Consider the following 20,427-nt stretch of genomic DNA (forward strand, 5'->3'; position numbering starts at 1 on the left):
AATACAGGTAGCGTCAGGAAATGATGATGGAGAGCTCAAGAGACACATCATCTTGAAGTTGGAGACTAACATACCCTGCTAAGCGAATTAGACAAGGGGGCAATGTGGAAAAATTAAAAGCAGTAAATTGACATAACCTGACTTGCAGCTTAAAAAGATGACTTGAGGCAGGTGCATCAGGATCCTCTTCCAAGTTCAGGGTAGATGTTATGTGCTTATAAAAAGATGGTGGCAGTGCAGATGGAGGGGAGTAAATGGCTCTAAGATTTACTGATACAGAGTGGGCGTGACTTGGTGACAGATTAGAAGGCAATTGTGACAGATAGGGAGCAATTAAAGATGATTCCCAGATTTTGGCTCAAATGAGTGGCAGAATAGTGGTATAGGAGTAGAGTAGGGAGCTATGAAGAAAGCTGATGAATTCTGTCTGGCACATGAGCTTCGGGTGATATGAAGTGGATGAGTTTGGGGCTCAGAGGATATAGATATAGATATAGATATATACATATAGTTAAAGATTTGGTTGTATGTAAACGAGATCACTGAGAAGAAAGTATAGAAGAGGAAAGAGGGTTTTAAGAGACCCTTAAAAACATGATTGGTCGTGGGATGGGAGTTTGCTGGAAGAGTCAGCGATGCAGGTTGAGAAACAATCATGAAAGATGTAGGAGAAAACTCAGGGAAGGATGGTGTCAAAGAAGTCTGGGAAGAAAGAATATCAAAGGAGTGATCAAAATCTCAAAACACAAGGAAAGGTCAAGTAATGTTTTCATTATTATTGAGAAATGTCCCTTGACTCGGCAACATGTACGTTATTGTTGGCCTCAGTGAGAGCAACCTTCATGAGGACTGAATGAGAAGTGGAGAAATGGAGCCAAACTTGCAGTTGGTTCAGGAAACCTGACAGAGAAAAAGCAGGCTGGACAGTTTTTGTTTAAAGACAAGGGAGATGGGGCTTCCCTGGTGGCGCAGTGGTTAAGAACCTGCCTGCCAATACAGGGGGACACAGGTTCGATCCCTGGTCCGGGAAGATCCCACATGCCGCGGAGCAACTAAGCCCGTGCGCCACAACTACTGAGCCTGTGCTCTAGAGCCCGCAAGCCACAACTACTGAGCCTGTGTGCCGCAACTACTGACGCCCACGTGCCTAGAGCCTGTGCTCTGCAACAAGAGAAGCCACCACAATGAGAAGCCTGCGCACCGCAACCAAGAGTAGCCCCCTCTTGCCACAACTAGAGAAAGCCCGTGCGCAGCAACGAAGACCCAACGCAGCCAAAAAAATTAAAATTAAAATTAAAAAAATAAAATAAAGACAAGGGAGATTGTGCACGTGTGTGTGCTGAAAGGAACCATTTGTAAGGAAGAGTTTGAAAAGTGGGAGGAAATTGAGCCCAGACATAGTTGAGTACCCAGCTTTATCTGTGTGTCTGTCTGAACGTGGAGCTCAAGAGCAGGAAGATGTCTGGTTCAGTTTGGGGCTGTGGCTGATGGTGGGGCGCAGGACAGGCTAGAATTAACTAGGCGAGCTCGGATCCATAGTCCCTAAGCACAAATCCCGACTCAGCCTAGCTATCTAACCATGAACAAATCATTTAAACTGTCCATGTCTGTTTCCTTATCTGTCAGGTGAGGATAATATTGATACCTACCTCAGTGGTTGGGATGAGGATTAAATAAACTAACATCCAATCGAGTGCTTATAACAGCACCTGACACAGCAAGCACATAAAAATGACAAAGCAGGGACCTCCCTGGTGGTCCAGTGGGTAAGACTCCCAATGCGCTCCCAATGCAGGGGGCCCGGGTTCGATCCCTGGTCTGGGAACTAGATCCCGCATGCATGCCACAACTAAGAGTCGGCATGCCACAACTAAAAGATCCCGCGTGCCACAACGAAGACCGGGCACAGCCTAAATAAATAAATAATAAATATATATATATTTTTAAATGACAAAGCATTTTTGTTCCCCTGGATGGGTTTCCCCAAATATCTTCACTCAAATTTCTGATTTATTTGAGTATAGACAAACGTTTGCATAGTTTTCTCTGAATATTTTCTTCTTAAATAAATATCTTCTTTCATAATAAATAATTATCCAGATGCCCCCAACATCCTCTCTTAAGTCCAGCAGCACATCAGCACAGCACAGATGTCCCTCTTCCCATGTCTGCCTGCCAGCTGCTCTGTCTATACACACACACACACACCCCTTTTCTGAGTGGCTTCCCAAAACATCCCTTCCTAATTTGCTATGAAGTGAGCCATAAAGAACTTATTAACAATGAAGAAAAATCATAGCTAAGTATCAGATATTCCAGAAGAAGTAAGATTTGAAATAAAAGCTAGAGAGTGGTTATTTTGAGAAGAGAATGGAACTGGGAAGGGGGACATATATAATGTTTCATCTCTTAAAAAGAAAACAAATCTGAAGCAAATACAACTACTGAGATGTGATAAAGCTGAGTGGTGGTTACACCGTGTGTATTATTTTATTCTCTACAGTCTTCTGTTTGAAACATTTGAAATCATTAAATCAAAGTTTTTACTTTGGCAGGGAAGACCTAACATGGATGTGGTTAGAATATGGTTATGACTGTGAAGATAAGCAAGGTTCATGGACATTTCCATTTTTAAAAACCTCACTGAAAAATGCAGGAAAATACACACACACACACACACACACACACACACATACACAGGGCTACTTCAAAAAGGATTTTAAAAAACAACTGTGAAGATTTATATATAGTTAGAGTGAAGAGTATCAAAAAAAAATCAACAAGTAAATGTTTCACTGAAGGTAGTTAATATGTATTTATATTATTTATATATTTATTAACGGTATAAAGGGACACTGATTTTCAAACTTTCAGTGTTTATTTATAAAGGAAAAAATACAGAATGATTTTAAGACAAAGACAATTCCTACTTATTTTCTTTCTTAGTGGAAAAAAAAAGCACATGATACACTTGTCACAGCCTGCACTGATTAATCTTACAAATGTATTGACAAAAACTATAAAAATCTAAGCTTTAGAGTGCTAGCAATGTTGCCACTAGGCATGTACATCTACATTGATATCAGTTAAATTCAATCTATATCATAGAATCCTTTTTTCACCTTTCCCTTGGAGAGCCAAGTATCATTTGGCTTTCCTCACCCCTTGCTGTGTCCCCCCATCACTAGTGCTATGGAGCACCTGTGCTCCCAAGTCCTCTGCTATCCTATCCCTATGCTAATCCACGGAGGTGCACCTCAAAACATCAGGTTTCCAAGAAGGGAGGGGAACCTGGCTCACTGCCTCAACTCCTACCAAGGAGGTGAATGTCCTCCCGGCCTCCATTCACTCCTTTACTTATATTCCCATTAGGGCTGCTTTGCATCCTTAGGAGATTCAGAGGAGAGCAGGGGCAGACCCTTTGTGCCCAAAGATAACTAGAGCCAGGAAATCAGTCCAGGCACTTCCCTGCCCCCTGGTGGTGAACAGACAACACAAGCAGGCCAGAGGAGCCTGGCCCAGCGCAGGGTGGGACAGGTTAAGGGAGATGAGGTGGGGAAGCAGTGATTCTGTGCATCGGAACCGGCTGGGCGGTTGCTACGGGCACTGTCTCTGACCTGTCAGCAGTTCAAGGCCTGATGATGACCTTCAGGTAAATGCTGTCATGATCAGTGGGCCCAGAGATGCAGTGGTGGAGGCTGGGGATCAGCATATCCCACCACTTGATCAGGCCACACTGATTTTTTTAATTGTAAAAATAACAACATTAAAGAAAATGTTTACGAGACGAGTAAGAAATCATAGACCTTTACTGCTTTAATACAAGTGTTTTCATGGTCTCTTCCTTCATTGACTTGAGACTTACAATTTAGTGTCTGATCTTTTTATTTAACATTATCCCAAACAATAGCAATATTCCAGTTATGATCAGGAAGGAAGCAGGGGCACTTGAAGTATAGCAGCATTTCTGCAGGGTCCTTGCCTGGGACTACCCCAAAGGCTTCTCCGGGTAATAGAGAGTAAGGGTGCTGCTTTGGTGGGGACAGATAGTAGAGCCTTAACTCGTGTCTCTCCAGGCCAGAGCCCTGGGCTCGGCTTATCTGGGCTGTGTGAATACCCTTTCCCTAGAGGATTCTGCAGGTAGAAGGTGCCCAACCTGCCCCTATGGTAACAGTGCAAGAAGGCCAGGCTGGTGTACATCCAACCAAGTCCCCAGAGGGGACTTGATCAAGGGACTGAAGGATGCTATTTAAGGACCAAATTTTACTGAGATCCCTTCTCAGGCCTACCTTCCCCAAGTTTCTGTATCCACTAGATTGGAAACTTTCTGAAAGAAATGCCTGGGACCTCTCCTTTGTCCTTCCAGCCTAGGACCAGGTAAAAGAAAAAAAATGGTCAAAGAAATCCTCATCTAAAACAGCTGCTGTCTACTACTGCCCAGCCTCTGGGCTGCACTGTCACTTGTGAACATGAAATCACTAGGGGGCAGTATGGGTCCACGATGAGCCATTTCCTCCTAAGGAAAACTGGTCAACTTAACGCAGACACTCTTCCAGAGCCACATGCCCACCTCTTGGTCCTCCAGAGGCTTCCCTCTCATGGTCTCAGCTGTGCCATCAATTCTCTGAGAAGATGCTATTGGACTGAAAATGGGTGGGAGGAGGGGTGGAAGTTGCTGCCATTTTGGGGAGTTGACCAGGGCCTCTGGGGACTAAGTTCTTCAAATTCTTGGCACCTACCACAGTGCCAAGACCATAGTATGTGTTCAATATTTAATAATGTTTGCATGCAATTGAAGTAACAAGAAACCCAAAGCAGAAGAAAAGCTCTAGGGGAGGGAAGTTTGTGAGTATGCATGGGGGAGGGGCTATTCTGTGACCAGGTTGGGGCTGGAGCCCCTGCGGCTTCCCAGAACTTCTTTGGTCCCCTATGGTGTCTTCTGTATACAGAAGCCTTGGAGGGCTAAGTGATGAGTCTAAGGATGGGGTATGTGTCTGGACTATGTGTGGGGTTGGAGAGGCATCGTAACTCAGGCAGAGCAGGACAGCACAAAGGCTACGGGTTTCATTCCCAGCCCTCAACTTATAAGATCCCTCCAGGGGCAGATACTGAGCCCAACCTGGCTGGGCCCTGCTGAGCCCTATCACCCTCAGGGGCAGAAGGCCAGTTCTGGCAGCTCCCTTACCCTAGGGCCACTCACATTTTTTTTCACACAGGTAATCCACATTCATTATAGAAAAACGCCACATCACTCTTTATTGGACACCAGTACCAACACCAGCCCCCTTGTCTCCAGGCACACAGGAACGTGGGCAAGGGGCCCCGTCCCCCGGGTGGGGTACAGTGGAAGCCTGGCCCCGCTACCGTTCTCCTAGGGCCAGCACCCTCCTCGGTGCCTGGGGTACTTGCTCAGGTTTGTTCAAACTCCACGTCACAGTAGCCTACGCTGAGGGGCTGGGCCTGGACACCCCGCCTGCGAGAGGACGTAAAGAAACAGGGCGAGATGAGCCCCTCGGAAGTGGGTCGGTCTTGGGCCCCAGCAACATCTTCTCCACCACAACCAATGGTGTCCCCTTCCCCCAGTTCAGTGGATTTCAAACTGCCACTAGACACCAAAATTCCTTGGGGGGGGGGTCTCACTTCCAGAGATTCTTGCTTGGGGTGGGGCAGTGTGTTGGCAAGAATCTGCAATCTGAACAGGTGCCCCAGGTGATTTTGATACAGGGACATCCCGGAACCTTGAGTAACACCTCCGTATTTCTAACTTGCCTGTTTCTGTGCCCCAGCCCCAAATAACTCAGTCCCTTTAGAAAACAGGTGGATGCCTAAGGGGTGCCCAATGCTCCTGGCCCACTGAGCCCCCATTAATGGCTCTAAAACTCTGTAAATGTGGCGGGGCCGGGGGGAACCGAGGCACTGTCCAGCCCATGCACAGAGTGTGGACATGAAATCCCATCCTTAGGTCTCAGCCTCACAAGTTCCAGGACCGGACCAATCTCCTTAGGGTACCTCTAGGCATGCCTCCTTTATTACCCAAATAAGTTATGTGCTCAGAGATGGTAACGAACTAGCTCATAGTCACCCAATAGATTACAGACAGTTGAGGCTTAGTCCCCACCATGCTTGGCTCTCAGCCTGGGACTCCCCTCTCTACTAGGCTGTTTCCCCTAGGGCCTCAAGACCTAGTAAGTGAATGAATCAGGGAAATGACCATCTTACGCAGGCCCATCCTAATAGGGGCACGGGTGTCATGAGAACCCATAAAAGCATGGCCATGGCTACGAGCGCAGACTCTGAAGTCAGCCTGGTTCATATCCTGGTTCTGAGCAACTTTGGGCAAGTTACTTAACTGCTCTGTGCCTCAGCTGCCTACCTCTGAAATGGGGATAAAACTACATCCCCCTTATAGGGTTATGGTAAAGATTCAATGAAGCAATGCTGGCAGAGGGCTGAGCACAGGGCTTGCCACACACAGTATGCCCCTGCAAGTGTTAGCTATTATCAGTATTCTTTTCCTGTCAGTCGGGGTCCTCAGCCCCCAACCTGCCCATGGCCTGCGTACCTCAGCAGCTCACAGCGGAAGTGTGCCAAACGTTTATAGGCAAAGTCCAGGTCGGTCACCGTCTTGTTGCTCCACAGCCTCTCGGCAACAGCCCCTGCTCTAGGCCTGCAGGAAAGGGGACACGCACCAGGTTGGGCCCTGGATTCCTGGCAAGGGTGCTGGACACCCACAGCCTCTTGTTTAGGCACCCTGGACTAGCTCGGGGCCAAGGGACGTGATCGACACCTTAATCAGAGTGACAGCCGGCTGGAGGGCTCACAGGGACTTCTAGGGCCCAGCTTCATCTTCAGTAAAATGGGGATCGTGATCCCATCTCCTCCTCCCCCAAACACATGGGAACCAGAGTACGTCTTAAAGGCATCGTGAACAGTTACTGACAGTGGCCGCAGCAGCTGTTCTCAAAATGTAAACTCTACACACCCAACCAGACTTGGTGAGGGGCTGCAGCCTCTGAGGAGACAGCATAGAGGAATCTTATCACAGGGCCATGCACTTCAGGGTTGGATCCTGAGCAGGCCATCCCGAAAGCAACATTCTTTCAACGTGCTCTCCAGGACTCCTTATCTCTATCTGTGAAATGGGGACAACAGTTTCCATCCGACACACCTAATGGGCTGGAGGAGCAAATATGCAAGTCAGGCGGGAGGTGACTTACATACAAACAGGGGCAACACTGCGATGCCCCTTCTCTCCCAGGCCTGAAAGGAGGGTGCTCGGCTCGGGGAGGCTGGACGGGATTGAGCCTGTGAGGGAGAACCCACGCCCACAGGCCCAACCCTCCACGTCCCCAGGAAGCCCTTACCAGAGCCTGGGGACCAGGTTGGTGCTGTCCACATACTCTCCCCACATACAGGCCTCTCCGCCGATCACCAGAGCCTTCTGTTCAGGGCTACCTGAGGGAAAACGAGCAACCACAGGCCTCTACCACCTTCCCAACGTGGCCCTCTCCTCAGATAGGTCGTTTCGTCTCTTGACCTGCAATGTCCAGCCCAGACTCTCCTGCCTCCCACCCTGTACCCCACTCAGCCGCCTTTGGCAGCAAGGAGAGCGCCCTGTTTACCTTCAAATGCCAGTGGCTCCACCATGTAGATCTTCTTCCAGTCAGGGCCATAAGTTATGTGGTTCAGGTACCAGGGGGCAGAGAGCAGGGCCCGGAAGCCGGCACTGGTGACCAGTTCCATCTCCTTCATGTACCTTACAGGCATCTCTTCTCGCCATACCTGGATGACTGTGTCTGGCTGAACCTGTCATGAAAGGTCAAAGGGCAGTAGGAGATTCCCGGGCCACATTGTTACGCAAGCAAACCAGGCCAAGGGGTGTGTTCTCCCTCTGCTCCCCAGCAGCAAAGCATTTCTCTGTGACTGCTAACCACTGAGCTTCTAGCCCAGTGCAGAGGCCGACGGCCCCACAGGCCCTAGGAGAGCTCCCTGCTGCCTCTCCCCCAGTCCTTCTGCAGCTTCCCTGTCTACACTGAGATAGTAACACCAGCTGTAAGCTAAGGGAGACAAGCAGTGGGGCCCAGGAGACTCATCAGGAGCTACCATGTCCAAGCATCTCCAGATGCTTCTGAGGACGGGATGAGGTTCCTGCAGAGCCCCTGACGTGGCAGGAAGCTGGGATCTTACTGCTCAACAATGAAGGAGGAGGTAGCCCTGCTCGCAGACCTGGAAGATCCTAATCTATGACACAGGCAGGAAAACCCAACCCATCATGCCAGTCTCAAGAAGCCCAAGTAACCTAGCAGCAGAAATAACTCCATCAGTTCATAGGGAGGGAAGACAGATGGAGGCTCTGACACCCACACCCAGGGCTCAGACCTCTGTACCCACCCAGGAGCAGGGAAGGGATGGGAGACCAGGGGGAGGCACCGAGGGTGGCCCCTTCTCTCTGCCCCTGGCTCACCTTTACTTTATTATCAAACACCTCCTGCCACACCACGTAGCCCTTGCCGTAGGCAGAGACGATGTCCAGCAGCCTAGAGAGTAAAGAGAATGTCTGCTCGGTTCAGACAGGCTCTGTGCTACAGGTGCCAGTGCCCTGCGGGCTGAGCCTGGTTAGGGGCCCATTCCTGACTGACCAGTCGGGAATCGACCACTCCAATGAAAGGACATGACAAAGGACCCCTTCAGGGGCCCAGAGAGTGGTCCAGCAGGTCCTGGTCCTGCTATGGAAAGAGAGGACTCCACAGGAGTTGACCCCCAGGGACCCTGCCCACCCTCCTTCTTTCCTCACGTCTGGATGTAGAAGGACTCCAGCTTCTTGAAGTCCTCACCAAAGCCTTTCTTCTTCATAAAGGCCTGGATATCTGGGTTGGACTTCCTGAATCCCAAAAGAAAATGAAGATTAATTCTTTTGACATCCTCAAAGCCCAGAGCTTGGGGATGTGTCACCTGGCCTCCCACAACTCCTTCTTTTCACCTGAAAAACCAATCGACTGAGGATCTCAAGAGGCCGCAAATTTGGGAGGTGCGGCTAAACAAAGCTAAATGAAGAGGGCCACTGACATAGGCTGAGAAAGGCTGAGTCTGGATCTGAAGAGCTTCAAGTTCACCCTCAAAGAGAACACATATCAATCTCTCTGGGCTATGACACGTGGCTCTGAGGTCTTGGCTTGGGGCTCTGGCACACTGGATTCTGGCTTCTGTCTCTTACCTCCCACACCCTGGGCATAGTCTGCTTTTCCCTTAATATTTATTCTTTATTCCAGTTGGATACAAGCATTGCTGTCTGTCACCCACTGCAGCTCCCTTACCCCACAAGGTCTACATTTTGTTTTTTCCCTCCTCCACTCTTTCCTCAGATCCAGCGCTAGTGCCCACTTCGCCAAGAAGCCCCTGAGCCTCTTTTGAGCTAAGCAGATCTGAGGGTTGGAAGCTTACAATATAATACTAACTAGACACTGTCATATATTAGCCTCGAATTCATATGTGTCCTGCCTCTTCAACCAGACTATTTTAAGCTGTCAAAAGCAGGGATTGTTTTTCTCTATCCTGATTTTCCCAAGACAATTCTGTGCCCAGAGCTGGTTTTTCTGTAAATATCTCAAGGCTATGACAAGAGGAAAGGAGAGTGTCACATTCACAGCCTTGCCAAAATCAGGCAGGGCCTCTCTGTAGGTGGAGAGAGAAAAGGCCGAAGACCTGAGCCATCAGGATGGAGACAGATGAGGAACACCTGAGTCAGGTAGCTTCTCACGGGCTAACCTCTACCCTGAGTAGGCAGTTCATCAGGCCAGGATGGGAAGGTCACAGGGCTCATACCAGCAGGTGAAATCAACCTCATCTCCTCCAAGGTGAAGATAAAAATCTGGGAAGACAGAGCTGATCTCCAAGAAGAAGGTGCTCATGAACTCATAGGTATTGTTGAGAGCGGGATTCACTGGCCCAAAGGTGCCAGAAGGGTGAGACCCAGAGTAGCAAGGAGTTAATAATCCAGGGACACCTAAGGCAATAGAGAACCTTACACTAGTGTCACAAATACACAGACCCCACATACAGTCACATACATGGTGATAATCATGTTCACAGACATTACATGCACCCAGATAGGAACACTCAGGCATTCACAGACACTGGTAATTGTGAGCATTTAGTGACAATCAAAGAAATACAAATATGTCCACAATCATACACAGACAACTGTCACACACACACTCCTGCCTTGACACACTCTTCCAGCAGCGGTCACCCTTGCTCCCAAAGTCTGCCCTCACGTAGCCTATGGGCAGAAAAGCAGAGAGCTTGATCCAGCAAAACTGGCAAAATCTTTCTTCCACTCTAGGGCACAACAGCCTACAAGGGCATCATGAGGCAAGGACGCCTGAGAAGAATTTGCCCTTTTTCTTTTTTTTTTGGCTGCATTGGGTCTTTGTTGCTGTGCACAGGCTTTCCGTAGTTGCAGAGAGCAGGGGCTACTCTTCGTTGTGGTGCATGGGCCTCTCATTACGGTGGCTTCTCTTGCTGCAGCAGGCTCTAGGTGCACGGGCTTCAGTAGTTGTGGCTCACAGGCTCAGTAGTTGTGGCTCGCGGGCTCTAGAGCACAGGCTCAGTAGTTGTGGCGCACGGGCTTAGTTGCTCTGTGGCATGTGGGATCTTCCTGGACCAGGGCTCGAACCCGTGTCCCCTGCATTGGCAGGTGGATTCTTAACCACTGCGCCACCAGGGAAGTCCCTGCCCATATTTTAACAGTAAGAAGCGGCCTCCTTCGCCCAAAGTAAATTCTGCCTATCTAAATTCCCAGTGGAAAAAGTTGATGGAAAACATTCTTCCAGAGACCAAGGCTGAGGCATGCTACATCCAAGAGCCAATATCCTAAAGTCCCACTGAGGGGAATCAGTAGACTCCCTCCAACTCCAGACATTATTCTTACCTGGTCCCCATGACAGAGTGTGGCCAGGAGTGTCGAACTCTGCCAACACACGGATACCCCGAAGCCGCGCATATTCAATCACCTCCTTCACATCCTGTGCTGTGTAGATGTGGGTGGCAGGGTTGTAGGACCCCTGAAAGGCACAAAACACCATTCAGGACCTCATTTCCTGAAGGCTAGCAGAGGAAATGATACTCAAAATGCCTTCTGGACCCCCTGGATATCAGAAAATCTACCAACAGCCCTTTGGTATCAGGGGTTGTCTTCAAGGAACTTTATCATAATTTCCCACAAGCTATCACATCTACTGTCTTATCTCAGTGTCGTGATGCCAGTGAGATGAATAAGGTAGTTATTATGCCCAGCTAACCAAATATAGATAAATAAAAAGAAGATGGGACCAGGAGAGATTCTCTCCTGAAGGTCACAGAGCAAATTAATGGTGTAGTTTGGACTTGAACTCAGGTCTCCTGACTCCAAATCCAGTGCCTGCCCCCTATATGTCAGTGTGTCCCTAAAACTGGCTGGTTAGGAGGAGCGCTGGTGTCCTTGCCAGCAGGGCGCCATAGCCAGGTTCAGACTTCAAGCCATCAACTTGGTCTGGGCGAAATCAAGGCATACCTTTTTGGTGAGGTCTGGAAAAGTGAAGCTCTCATATGGGAAGGAAGAGTCATCGACCAGATGCCAGTGGAACACGTTGAATTTATTGTACGCCATGACATCCTGTAGGTCAGAGCACGCACTGTTAACTCAGCACAACTTCTCCAGCTTCAGCCCCAAGCTGGCAGGCTGCTCCACACACTTTAACAGGCTCGACCTGCCCAGCTTCCTGCTAAGTGTTCACAGGTTCTCCCTATCAAACCTTCCCATCGGGTTGTGCCTGGCGTGGAGGGAAGAGGGAAGACCCTGCACACCCAAAGATGGCTGACAGAAGTCGTATCTCCTCTTTGGGGGATGAGTTACGGTCACATCGAGAGGAGGGCTGTAGCTCTGTGGTACCCTGGGGTCTTCAGAAAGCCCCACAATACCCTGAAAACTAATATTTCCTCCTGCCATTTGTTTTGGGTTGTCTGACTAGTGTTTATCCAAACTGTGAGGTCTGTTGTGAATTTAGTGGCCCCATAATCCATAAATCTCAGATGCCAAAACTGGTGGATGTGTCCACTTCTTTGGTTCCATCAGGAGAGCAAAGGAAAAGCTAGACACGTGAACTAGATCAGCAACTGTCAGGTAAGACTGCCCATCAAATTCGAGACAGTTAGGAACATCCCCAGCTAAGGATTTTGAACATCTTTTTCCTATGACTTTGTACTAACTAAAGTTAGCTCTGCTCAGTCAAAGAAGTGAATTCCCCAAACCACTTCCTGCATCGCTGGAGATAGCCTGGACATTGGTCCTCAGTAGTGGGGTAGGTTTAAATCACTCTTGTTATTTTTTTGAATCTTGGAGCAGGTCATCTTTTACATTTTTCCCGGGAGCTCATAAAGTTATGCACATTCTCTCTGTAACTCTTTAAGAATATGGCACCTGATCTATCTGTTGTCCCATTACCCCAGAACCCTGAGGGCAAAAAAGGCCTTAAGGCCTGGGTACCAGAGTGTCCAGGATGCTAGCCAGTGGCAGGTAATGGCGAGACGTATCCAACAACAAGCCCCGGTGAGGGAAGCGGGGGAAGTCCTCAATCTCCGTCTTGTTGATATAGAACTGTGTGGACCAAACACTGAACATGTTAAGATTCAAAGGAAATTCACCAGTGGGGTGGAGGGGGATGAGAAAAGTCTTCCAAGATCCCTGAAAAGCCAACCTGTGACTGTTCTGCAGGGTAACTGTCTCCACAAACACCGCACACCTCTACCTCAATGACCATAAGCAGGTACCTGTCCAGAGAGCAACTGTCCCGTGCCAGCCAAATACAGCTGTCCCACATACCACTCAGCCCACACATTCCAGAATTTCACTGACTGTTAATATTTTCTTCAAAGCAGTGTGGTCTCAAGGTCATTACTAAACAATGACCCAGGGGAACTAAGTTATACCCCAACTGGCAAAATCTACCAAACCAGTTTCCACCCATATCTCCTTGAATACTCTTTTTTGGGGACATCTCAAGCCAACAGGACTCTGTTTAAGGCAAAATAAGATATTTCCAGGACTCTCAACATTGGGAGCAAACCCCAGAGATTTAAAAGGAGCCCTTTTTGAGGGCCCACACTCACCGTGCCCTCAGGAGATCTCTGAACAAGCTGGCTAAAAGTCTCCAGACCTGCAGGGAAGTAGAGAGGCAGATATAAAGACTTAGGGAGGTGGGTAAAGAGTTGGAACCATTTGGAAGGTTCCCATGTGGCACAGCACAGTGCTTGGGCACACAGTGAGAGGGGATCTAGTGTAGGCTTGATGGTTCTCAACAGTTACAAAAAGGGGATAGTAGGAAGCCAGTATCTATTTTTACTCTGCATTTTATTTTGGGAGATGGCAGCATAAGGGGTTTTTGTGCCCCTCCTAGCAATACACTGACCCACATGCCTCTTATCTATACTTCCTAAGCCTTGAATTTACAAAGATATTAAGAGAGGCCAAGATGTGTGCCCATGAGGACAGACGCAGGGACAAGCAAGCTCACAAGGGGTTAAAGCTTTCCATGGATAATACCCATCATGAGCTAAGGGAGCTGAGAAAAAGGGGCCCCCAATCTGCTGCCCCTTCACTTCTCCCAGACTGAATTGTGAGAATGTGATCATTGACTTGAGTTTCATAAACTCAACGAGATCATAGACTTGTGGGTCCACAGCTGGACTTAGAAGACAAAGAAGCCTCTACTTTTCCTCTTCAGAGCCTGAGAAGAGAACCAGCTATAGGGAGCTGAGGTGTGGCAGGCAGCAACTGCCCCAGAAGACTGGACACAGACTCCTAGATTCCAGCAAAGCCCAAGGGCAGGCATGCTCAGTCCAGAGCACTAGATGTTCTCAACAGCTGGGGCCTCACTTCTGAAAATCCAGCAGAAGCCCTGTGAAGGATTCCCAGAATCCTAAATTTTCAGAATTTAAGAATCTGTGAGACTTTCATGGTCACTCAGTAGCTCATTTGAGGCAGACTTCCAGTGTACCATCTGGGCTTCTCTCCAGTCTGACTCTGACGCCTAGCACTCGGGGTCCCAGATCTCCCCTACCTTAACCTGCGTAATTGTTAACACCCACACAACAGCTACAAGAGGTAGAAAGGGGAGTTGGCATGCTGTTTCTCCAAAACACAGGGGAGGGGAGGAGGAGCTAGAGAACAAAGACAAACCAAAACAAGGTGTGGAGTTCAGTGAGAATTTCTCCCATCATTCACCAGCAGACCTTTTACCAAAAGTGGTAGAGTTGTTTGGCTAAGTCTGTATCTAGGGACCGAATACCTTTTCAGTAAGCCAAGAAGAAGGGCAGGGGGGCCTATCACCCGTTAGCTAGCAAAGTCCTCATTTTCTCCCCAAATAATAGAGTTCTACATATTTTACCACTCTTTACCTCTTTTTTGACATTTATCTATTCCTTTTGATCTAGTTTTAAAAGAATCTTTCCAATCATGTGTCTGAAATGAGAGCTGAACAAGCAGTGCTTGTGGCAGAGTGGGCCCCTCTCCCCAGCTGCCTGCCCCCTGCTTCCCCAGAGCACCTGCCCAGGGTAGCGGCTGCCCCTGCACAGGCTGACACCTGTCAACTTCTGGAGACAGCTGTAAGGAGAATACTCCCTTCAGGGAGCTGGGGAAATACTCCAACTGGTCCATAAAGCAAGCTTCCTAAGGTGGGGGTGTTCGCTGGGCCCCCAGTCCTGCCTCCTACCCCACCAGGGCCGACCTTCCCACATCATCCTTCTCTCTCTCCCAGCGTCAGCCCCATCTTGTTACCTCGGAGGGCGCCCCAGACAGTCTCTGAAAGGAGGAAACACTGCTCATCATTTACGGTCAGGGTGTCTGAAATAACAGAAATGACCCCATTTGGTTAAGGATTTCTACCCTCAGATTACAATCACATGTTCTGTGCAAATCCTTGGATTAGAAAATAACAATAACAGTATGGAGGTTCCTTAAAAAACTAAAAATAGAATTACCATATGACCCAGCAATCCCACTACTGGGCATATACCTAGAGAAAACCATAATTCAAAAAGACACATGCACCCCAATGTTCATTGCAGCACTATTTACAATAGCCAGGACATGGAAGCAACATAAATGTCCCTTGACAGACGAATGGATAAAGAAGGTGTGGTATATATATACTATGGAATATTACTCAGCCATAAAAAGAACGAAATTGGGTCATTTGTAGAGACATGAATGGACCTAGAGACTGTCATACAGAGTGAAGTAAGTCAGAAAGAGAAGAACAGATATCGTATATTAACGCATATATGTGGAACTAGAAAAATGGTACAGATGAACCGGTTTGCAAGGCAGAAATAGAGACACAGATGTAGAGAACAAACGTATGGACACCAAGGGGGAAAGCAGGGAGGGGGGGTGGTGGTGGTGGGATGAATTGGGAGATTGGGATTGACATATATACACTAATATGTATAAAATAGATGAATAAGAACCTGCTGTATAAAAAAATAAAATAAAATTCAAAAAAAGAAAAAAAGAGGGCTTCCCTGGTGGCACAGTGGTTGAGAGTCTGCCTGCCAGTGCAGGGGACACGGGTTTGAGCCCTGGTCTGGGAGGATCCCACATGCCGCGGAGCAGCTAGGCCCGTGAGCCACAATTACTGAGCCTGCGTGTCTGGAGCTGGTGCTCCTCAACAAGAGAGGCCGCGATAGTGTGAGGCCTGCGCACCGCGATGAAGAGTGGCCCCCGCTTGCCGCAACTGGAGAAAGCCCTCGCACAGAAACGAAGACCCAACACAGCCATAAATAAATAAATAAATAAATAAATAAATAAATAAACAAAAAAAAAGAAAAAAAGAAAAAAGAAAAAAAGATAAGCTGTCATCCATGTGGATTTTTCCCTGTTATATATGGATAGTTCTCTTTCATTTAGGAATAAAAATGCAATATATTATAAAACAAAAAATAACAACAAGGGACTTCCCTGGTGGTCCAGTGGTTAAGATTCCACACTTCCACTGCAGGGGGTGTGGGTCTGATCCCTGGCTGGGGAACTAAGATCCCATATGCCGCATGGCGCGGCCAAAAAACAAACAACAAAAGATAACATTTTTTTTTCTTTCAAAGAGGAGGCGTTCCCTGAGCAAGCAAGGCTGCACTCAGGCCTGGGGCCAGAGCGGGAGGGTGGTCACCCAGTGGCTCCGAGCCCCTGGAAGACAGTGTGTGAGGAGGGGCAGACTGGTACAGATTCCTCTACAAAGCACCACCCACCCTGTGGGTCAGTTTCCCCACTGGAAACATAATTCCTGCCAGGCTTTAGCTCCAAGTATGAAGGGGAGAGGGATGCTTGGAGGGGTGAGTCTAGGTTACAACGTTCCCAGAGCCTTTGAAATCACCCTCCTTTCCCTTTGTCTCCAAGCTTCAGTTGCTCCATCAGGAATGTAAGGAAGAAGCCAAGACCTGAATGCTCACTTTGCAGACTGAGGCGTCCCCAAATGCCGCTGCTCAGGGAAGACGGGTGGCAGCCACAGAACCAACGCCTTGACTTCATCTCGGTTCAAATGGCCAAAAACTCCTTGTCTTCCCAGGGTAGGGTCTCTGAGAGAAAATCAGCAAAGTGTACAAGTTCCTAAAATGCCAGTGGGATCATATTCAGTCCAGAAGGCACGTGTCCTGTGGGACTCAGTGAATAGCCAGTGTTATGTTCACAGCCAACTGTCAGATGCTGGTTAGACTGCACAGGAAAAATTCACCTTTGACGGCTCTGGGCACTTGGTGAGCCCTGGTCCCCACACTCATGGAGGGCTCCAGGCGTAGCAGCCGCAACTTAGGCCAGGCCTTCCGGAGTTACAGCTCCAGACAAGTGCTTTCTCTTCTCGAACAGGGAACAAGGTGGTACTTACAATTCTCCACAGACTCCAAAGAAGGAAACTGGTCACATCCAGGAGTGACGACAAGGATAACCAACGAATTCTTCTCTGACGTATGCCGTTTTCCTGCAAGGACAGGATGAACTCAGTGAGGCTGACCTGCCACGAGAAACAACAGGCAAAACTAAGGCCCTACAGAAGGGTTGCTGGCTCTGGTCCCTTCAGCTTGTGTGCTTGTGGTAAGGCGGAGGGGACGGATCTGCCCTTGGCACTGCCTAGTCATCTGTTCAACTTGGTCACTTCGGTCGTACTCCGCTCTCCCCAGTAACCCATCTGGCCTGTGTATGACTGACCTGGCAGCAGCTCTCTGTAACCGGGCTCCCTGTTTCTGACTTGTAGAGGCCAAGCACATGATTCCAAGACCTCAACAACTGGTTCTGAACTAAAGGTGGCTCTAGAGTACTGCTAGTCAAAGCATGGTCTACAGATTAGCTGCTGATTTGCAAACGGTGTTACTGGCGGGTCACCAGATAGGAAGCTTATATGACTCCAGAATGTGAGGCAACTATGTCAGAGCAAACACACTGTTTAGGTCTAACAATTTTTCATAACAAGGTTTTCTTGTTGAAGGGAACAGTTTTATGTTCTGGTGCGTATGCTTCTCATCTCATTGCAGACTGGCACTTGAGGTAGCACTGCTCTGGAAGGCTCCAGATGAAAGCTTCCAACTTTGTAAAAGCTCAGGAGCTAACGTGACCAGATGAAGCAGATGACAGGAGGATCGTCTATGCAAAGGAGGCCTGAGATGACCTAGTGGGCGCTCCAGCAAAGGTACGTGGCCACCAGCCCATCCCGCTTCCTTCCTTCCTCTTCCCAAACAGGTTCTCTGTCCAAGGCAGACTTCTTCCCCACAGTGGAAAGCCACCCAGTAGGAGACAACATACTATCTAATATAGTTCAACAGATCCCAGTCGACCCAGAAAACAAAAAAAAAAAAAGCCAAAATCAAAACACTAACGTACTGTCTCTTCCCACCCTCCCACTGGTTCTTCTCCATGACCTTCAGGGTGGTTCTGATTGTACCACTCCAAGCCTGAACCTCAGTGAACTCCCACTCTCTATTCTTTTTCTGAAGCCACACTCATCCCCACTGGCACCACAACATCCACGACTTCCTATGGAACTATAAAGTCAGGGGTAGGATGGTCAGGCAAAGAGCAGGAAGAGAGGATTCAGAACCAAATTGGAATCCCAAATGTTATCTAACTCTAGGCAGAAGGAACGCAGGAGCCTTGAACCATCTCAAGGAAGCCTGCTCAAATCTCCTGATCACTACACCACATGGCTGCATCTTGGCTTTCAGGCCGGCCAAGAAGCAAGCCAATCAGGGGCCCTTTCCCACCATAATGAGCAAACATATTCTTTCCCCTGCCTGTAAATACCCTGTTGCCCCACACTAGTACCTGCTTAAACCCTGGAGGCAGAAGAGAATTTGAGGCTATTCTGGAACAGGCCAACTCACAACTCCATTCTAAACCCTGAAGACTCATCCCCACAACATAGAAGGACAACCAGACTTTCAGGGCAGAGAGCACACTCAAAGCAGAATGTGCAGGGCCATCCCAAGCTCTCTAAGCAGACAGGCCATCTCTACCAATCCCAAAGACCAAGGAGGACTTCACTGAGAGGCAGGCGTGAAGAAAACTATAAAAGAATATCCCTCCTTAAACCACGGCCTCATCCCTTGTCTCCTTATCCCCGCCTGACCCCACACATCGTGGAGCCCCAATATCATCGTGTGGGGAGCTCATGTGCACATCTACCCACGCGGGCATGCAAAAGAGGACAAAAGTCCTGAGCTGTAGTCTTAATCCTCTGGACCTCAGTCTACCAAACTGAGGAGAAATCACAACTATTCATATGCAGCTGCCACGGTCACTGTCCTGATGACGAGAGAGGCTGCACAAACACCAGGTTTATCTGAACTTACTTAGAAGACAAGAAAACATCTAACTGCTGTTGTTATTATATTTTTGTTTTTCTAAAACACACCTATACTCCATTCTCTAAATCCATGCTCTTTTAGTGGGGAAGGTCCCAGACTCCTTTGAAGATCTGACAAAAATGAAAGGATTTTTCCCCTAGAACAATGCCCTTAATTTAAGGGCTCACCCCTCCACCCCTGACCACCAACCTCATGGTGAAGAAGCCCCGTCCTAAGTGCTCTCAGTGACTTATGTGGGTTTGGGCTGATAAAGAAGACACAGAGTCATGGCTGCTGCTTAAACAAGCTATGAGGAGGAAGGACCAGGGGAGGCAGTGATGTGAGAGCTGGCAAAACAGGAGGGACACTGGGTCATTTAAAAGGATGTAAATAGAGACCATCATTGTGGTTTTCCGCCTCCAAGTTGCCACTCTGAAGAGAACAGGAAATAGGCAGGGGACAAGCCAGCCGCCTCTACAAACACCCACACACCCCGCGCTGGGAAGAACTGAGGTGTGGGAAGCAGGGTCTGGCAAAGAGCCTGCTCACCAGCAATCGCACGGGAACACTCGCAATGAGCCCGGGCGGGACAGCAGGAAATTCTGAAGCCTCAAGTGCTCAGGAAGCAGCATGGAAAACAGAGCACTGAGCTGGGAGATCAGGAAGGGTTAGTTCTGGTTCTGGTCCTGCTGCTGCCAAGCAGAGCGAGTCTCGGGGCTCCCACTTCCTCCCCGGTGAACAATGGCAGGGTGGGACCAGGTCCCAGCTGCTCCTCCTCAGAGCCAGTACTTCGTGATGCCACAGACAGATCACATACTCCGGGGGCCCATTCTAGACCACTGCTCCCATCTCCGCAGCTCCCTCATACCCCTGCTTTCATGGAAACCTGCTCTTTTCTTTGGGTTCACTGAAAAGTTTGTATTTTTTTAAATTTAAGAAGTTAAAAAAATTCAAACAGCCCAGAAGTGTGCACAGCAAAAAGAAAAAAACAGGTTATCTTTGGCACCCCTCTTCTTCTCTGAAGAGATAACCATAGTTAGTCTTCTACCCTTGTGCCCCCTTTTTAGCACAATTTAGCCTTATTCATCACAGGTCAGCTCTGGATGTGGAACTCGAGAACAAGGGAACCCTAGACCCTTTTACAACCAAAATCCCCCTGTTGAACTTTGTCCAGATGCCAGTACTATGATCCTTCCACTTCCTTTCTGTTCTCAATCCTCTCCCATCCTCACTTCCTTCACTGCTGCCCTAGATGTGGTGACCCATCACCTCAAACACAATCTAGCCAATACTCTCAACAGCCTGTCCCTGTCTTCGGTTGCACACAGTGCGCAAACCCCTCAACCTGGATCAATCTAACATCTGCCTTCCGTGCACCTAATCCTGGTCTCTCATCTTGGCTGGGCCCTTGATACCAATCGTGAAAATCTGCTTCTCCACCACTGCTTTTATCTATTCTCTGCAACAGCTATTTCAGACTGGTACCACTTTCTTCGAGTCCATAACTGGATCACAACCTCCTTTACTCTCAGCTGACAATCAGCAGACAATCATCCACCTCTA

The 20,427-nt window shown here is 48.5% G+C and overlaps 1 protein-coding gene across 2 annotated transcripts in view; it reads right to left on the reverse strand.

Annotated features, from left to right (window-relative positions):
* Positions 1–5,230: 5,230 nt before the first annotated feature.
* Positions 5,231–20,427, reverse strand: part of HEXA (hexosaminidase subunit alpha) — a 39,257-nt gene continuing 24,060 nt past the window's right edge. Inside the window, exons 1-14 of one of the 2 annotated variants that reach the window (XM_068555000.1) lie at positions 16,914–17,006; positions 16,483–16,608; positions 14,813–14,878; positions 13,147–13,193; positions 12,524–12,634; positions 11,552–11,653; positions 10,931–11,063; positions 9,823–10,003; positions 8,795–8,881; positions 8,465–8,537; positions 7,623–7,806; positions 7,365–7,455; positions 6,563–6,667; positions 5,231–5,473 (exon numbers count right to left, since the gene is read on the reverse strand). In XM_068555000.1, coding sequence (XP_068411101.1) covers positions 5,410–5,473; positions 6,563–6,667; positions 7,365–7,455; positions 7,623–7,806; positions 8,465–8,537; positions 8,795–8,881; positions 9,823–10,003; positions 10,931–11,063; positions 11,552–11,653; positions 12,524–12,634; positions 13,147–13,193; positions 14,813–14,878; positions 16,483–16,561 — 1,323 coding nt within the window. In that variant the 5' untranslated portion in view covers positions 16,562–16,608; positions 16,914–17,006 and the 3' untranslated portion in view covers positions 5,231–5,409. Of the gene's footprint in view, positions 5,474–6,562; positions 6,668–7,364; positions 7,456–7,622; positions 7,807–8,464; positions 8,538–8,794; positions 8,882–9,822; positions 10,004–10,930; positions 11,064–11,551; positions 11,654–12,523; positions 12,635–13,146; positions 13,194–14,812; positions 14,879–16,482; positions 16,609–16,913; positions 17,007–20,427 lie in introns of those variants that run through there. The other variant, XM_068554991.1, reaches the window with a different exon arrangement.

The sequence above is a fragment of the Eschrichtius robustus genome, chromosome 1, assembly GCF_028021215.1.
Source record: "Eschrichtius robustus isolate mEscRob2 chromosome 1, mEscRob2.pri, whole genome shotgun sequence".
Classification (NCBI taxonomy): domain Eukaryota; kingdom Metazoa; phylum Chordata; class Mammalia; order Artiodactyla; family Eschrichtiidae; genus Eschrichtius; species Eschrichtius robustus.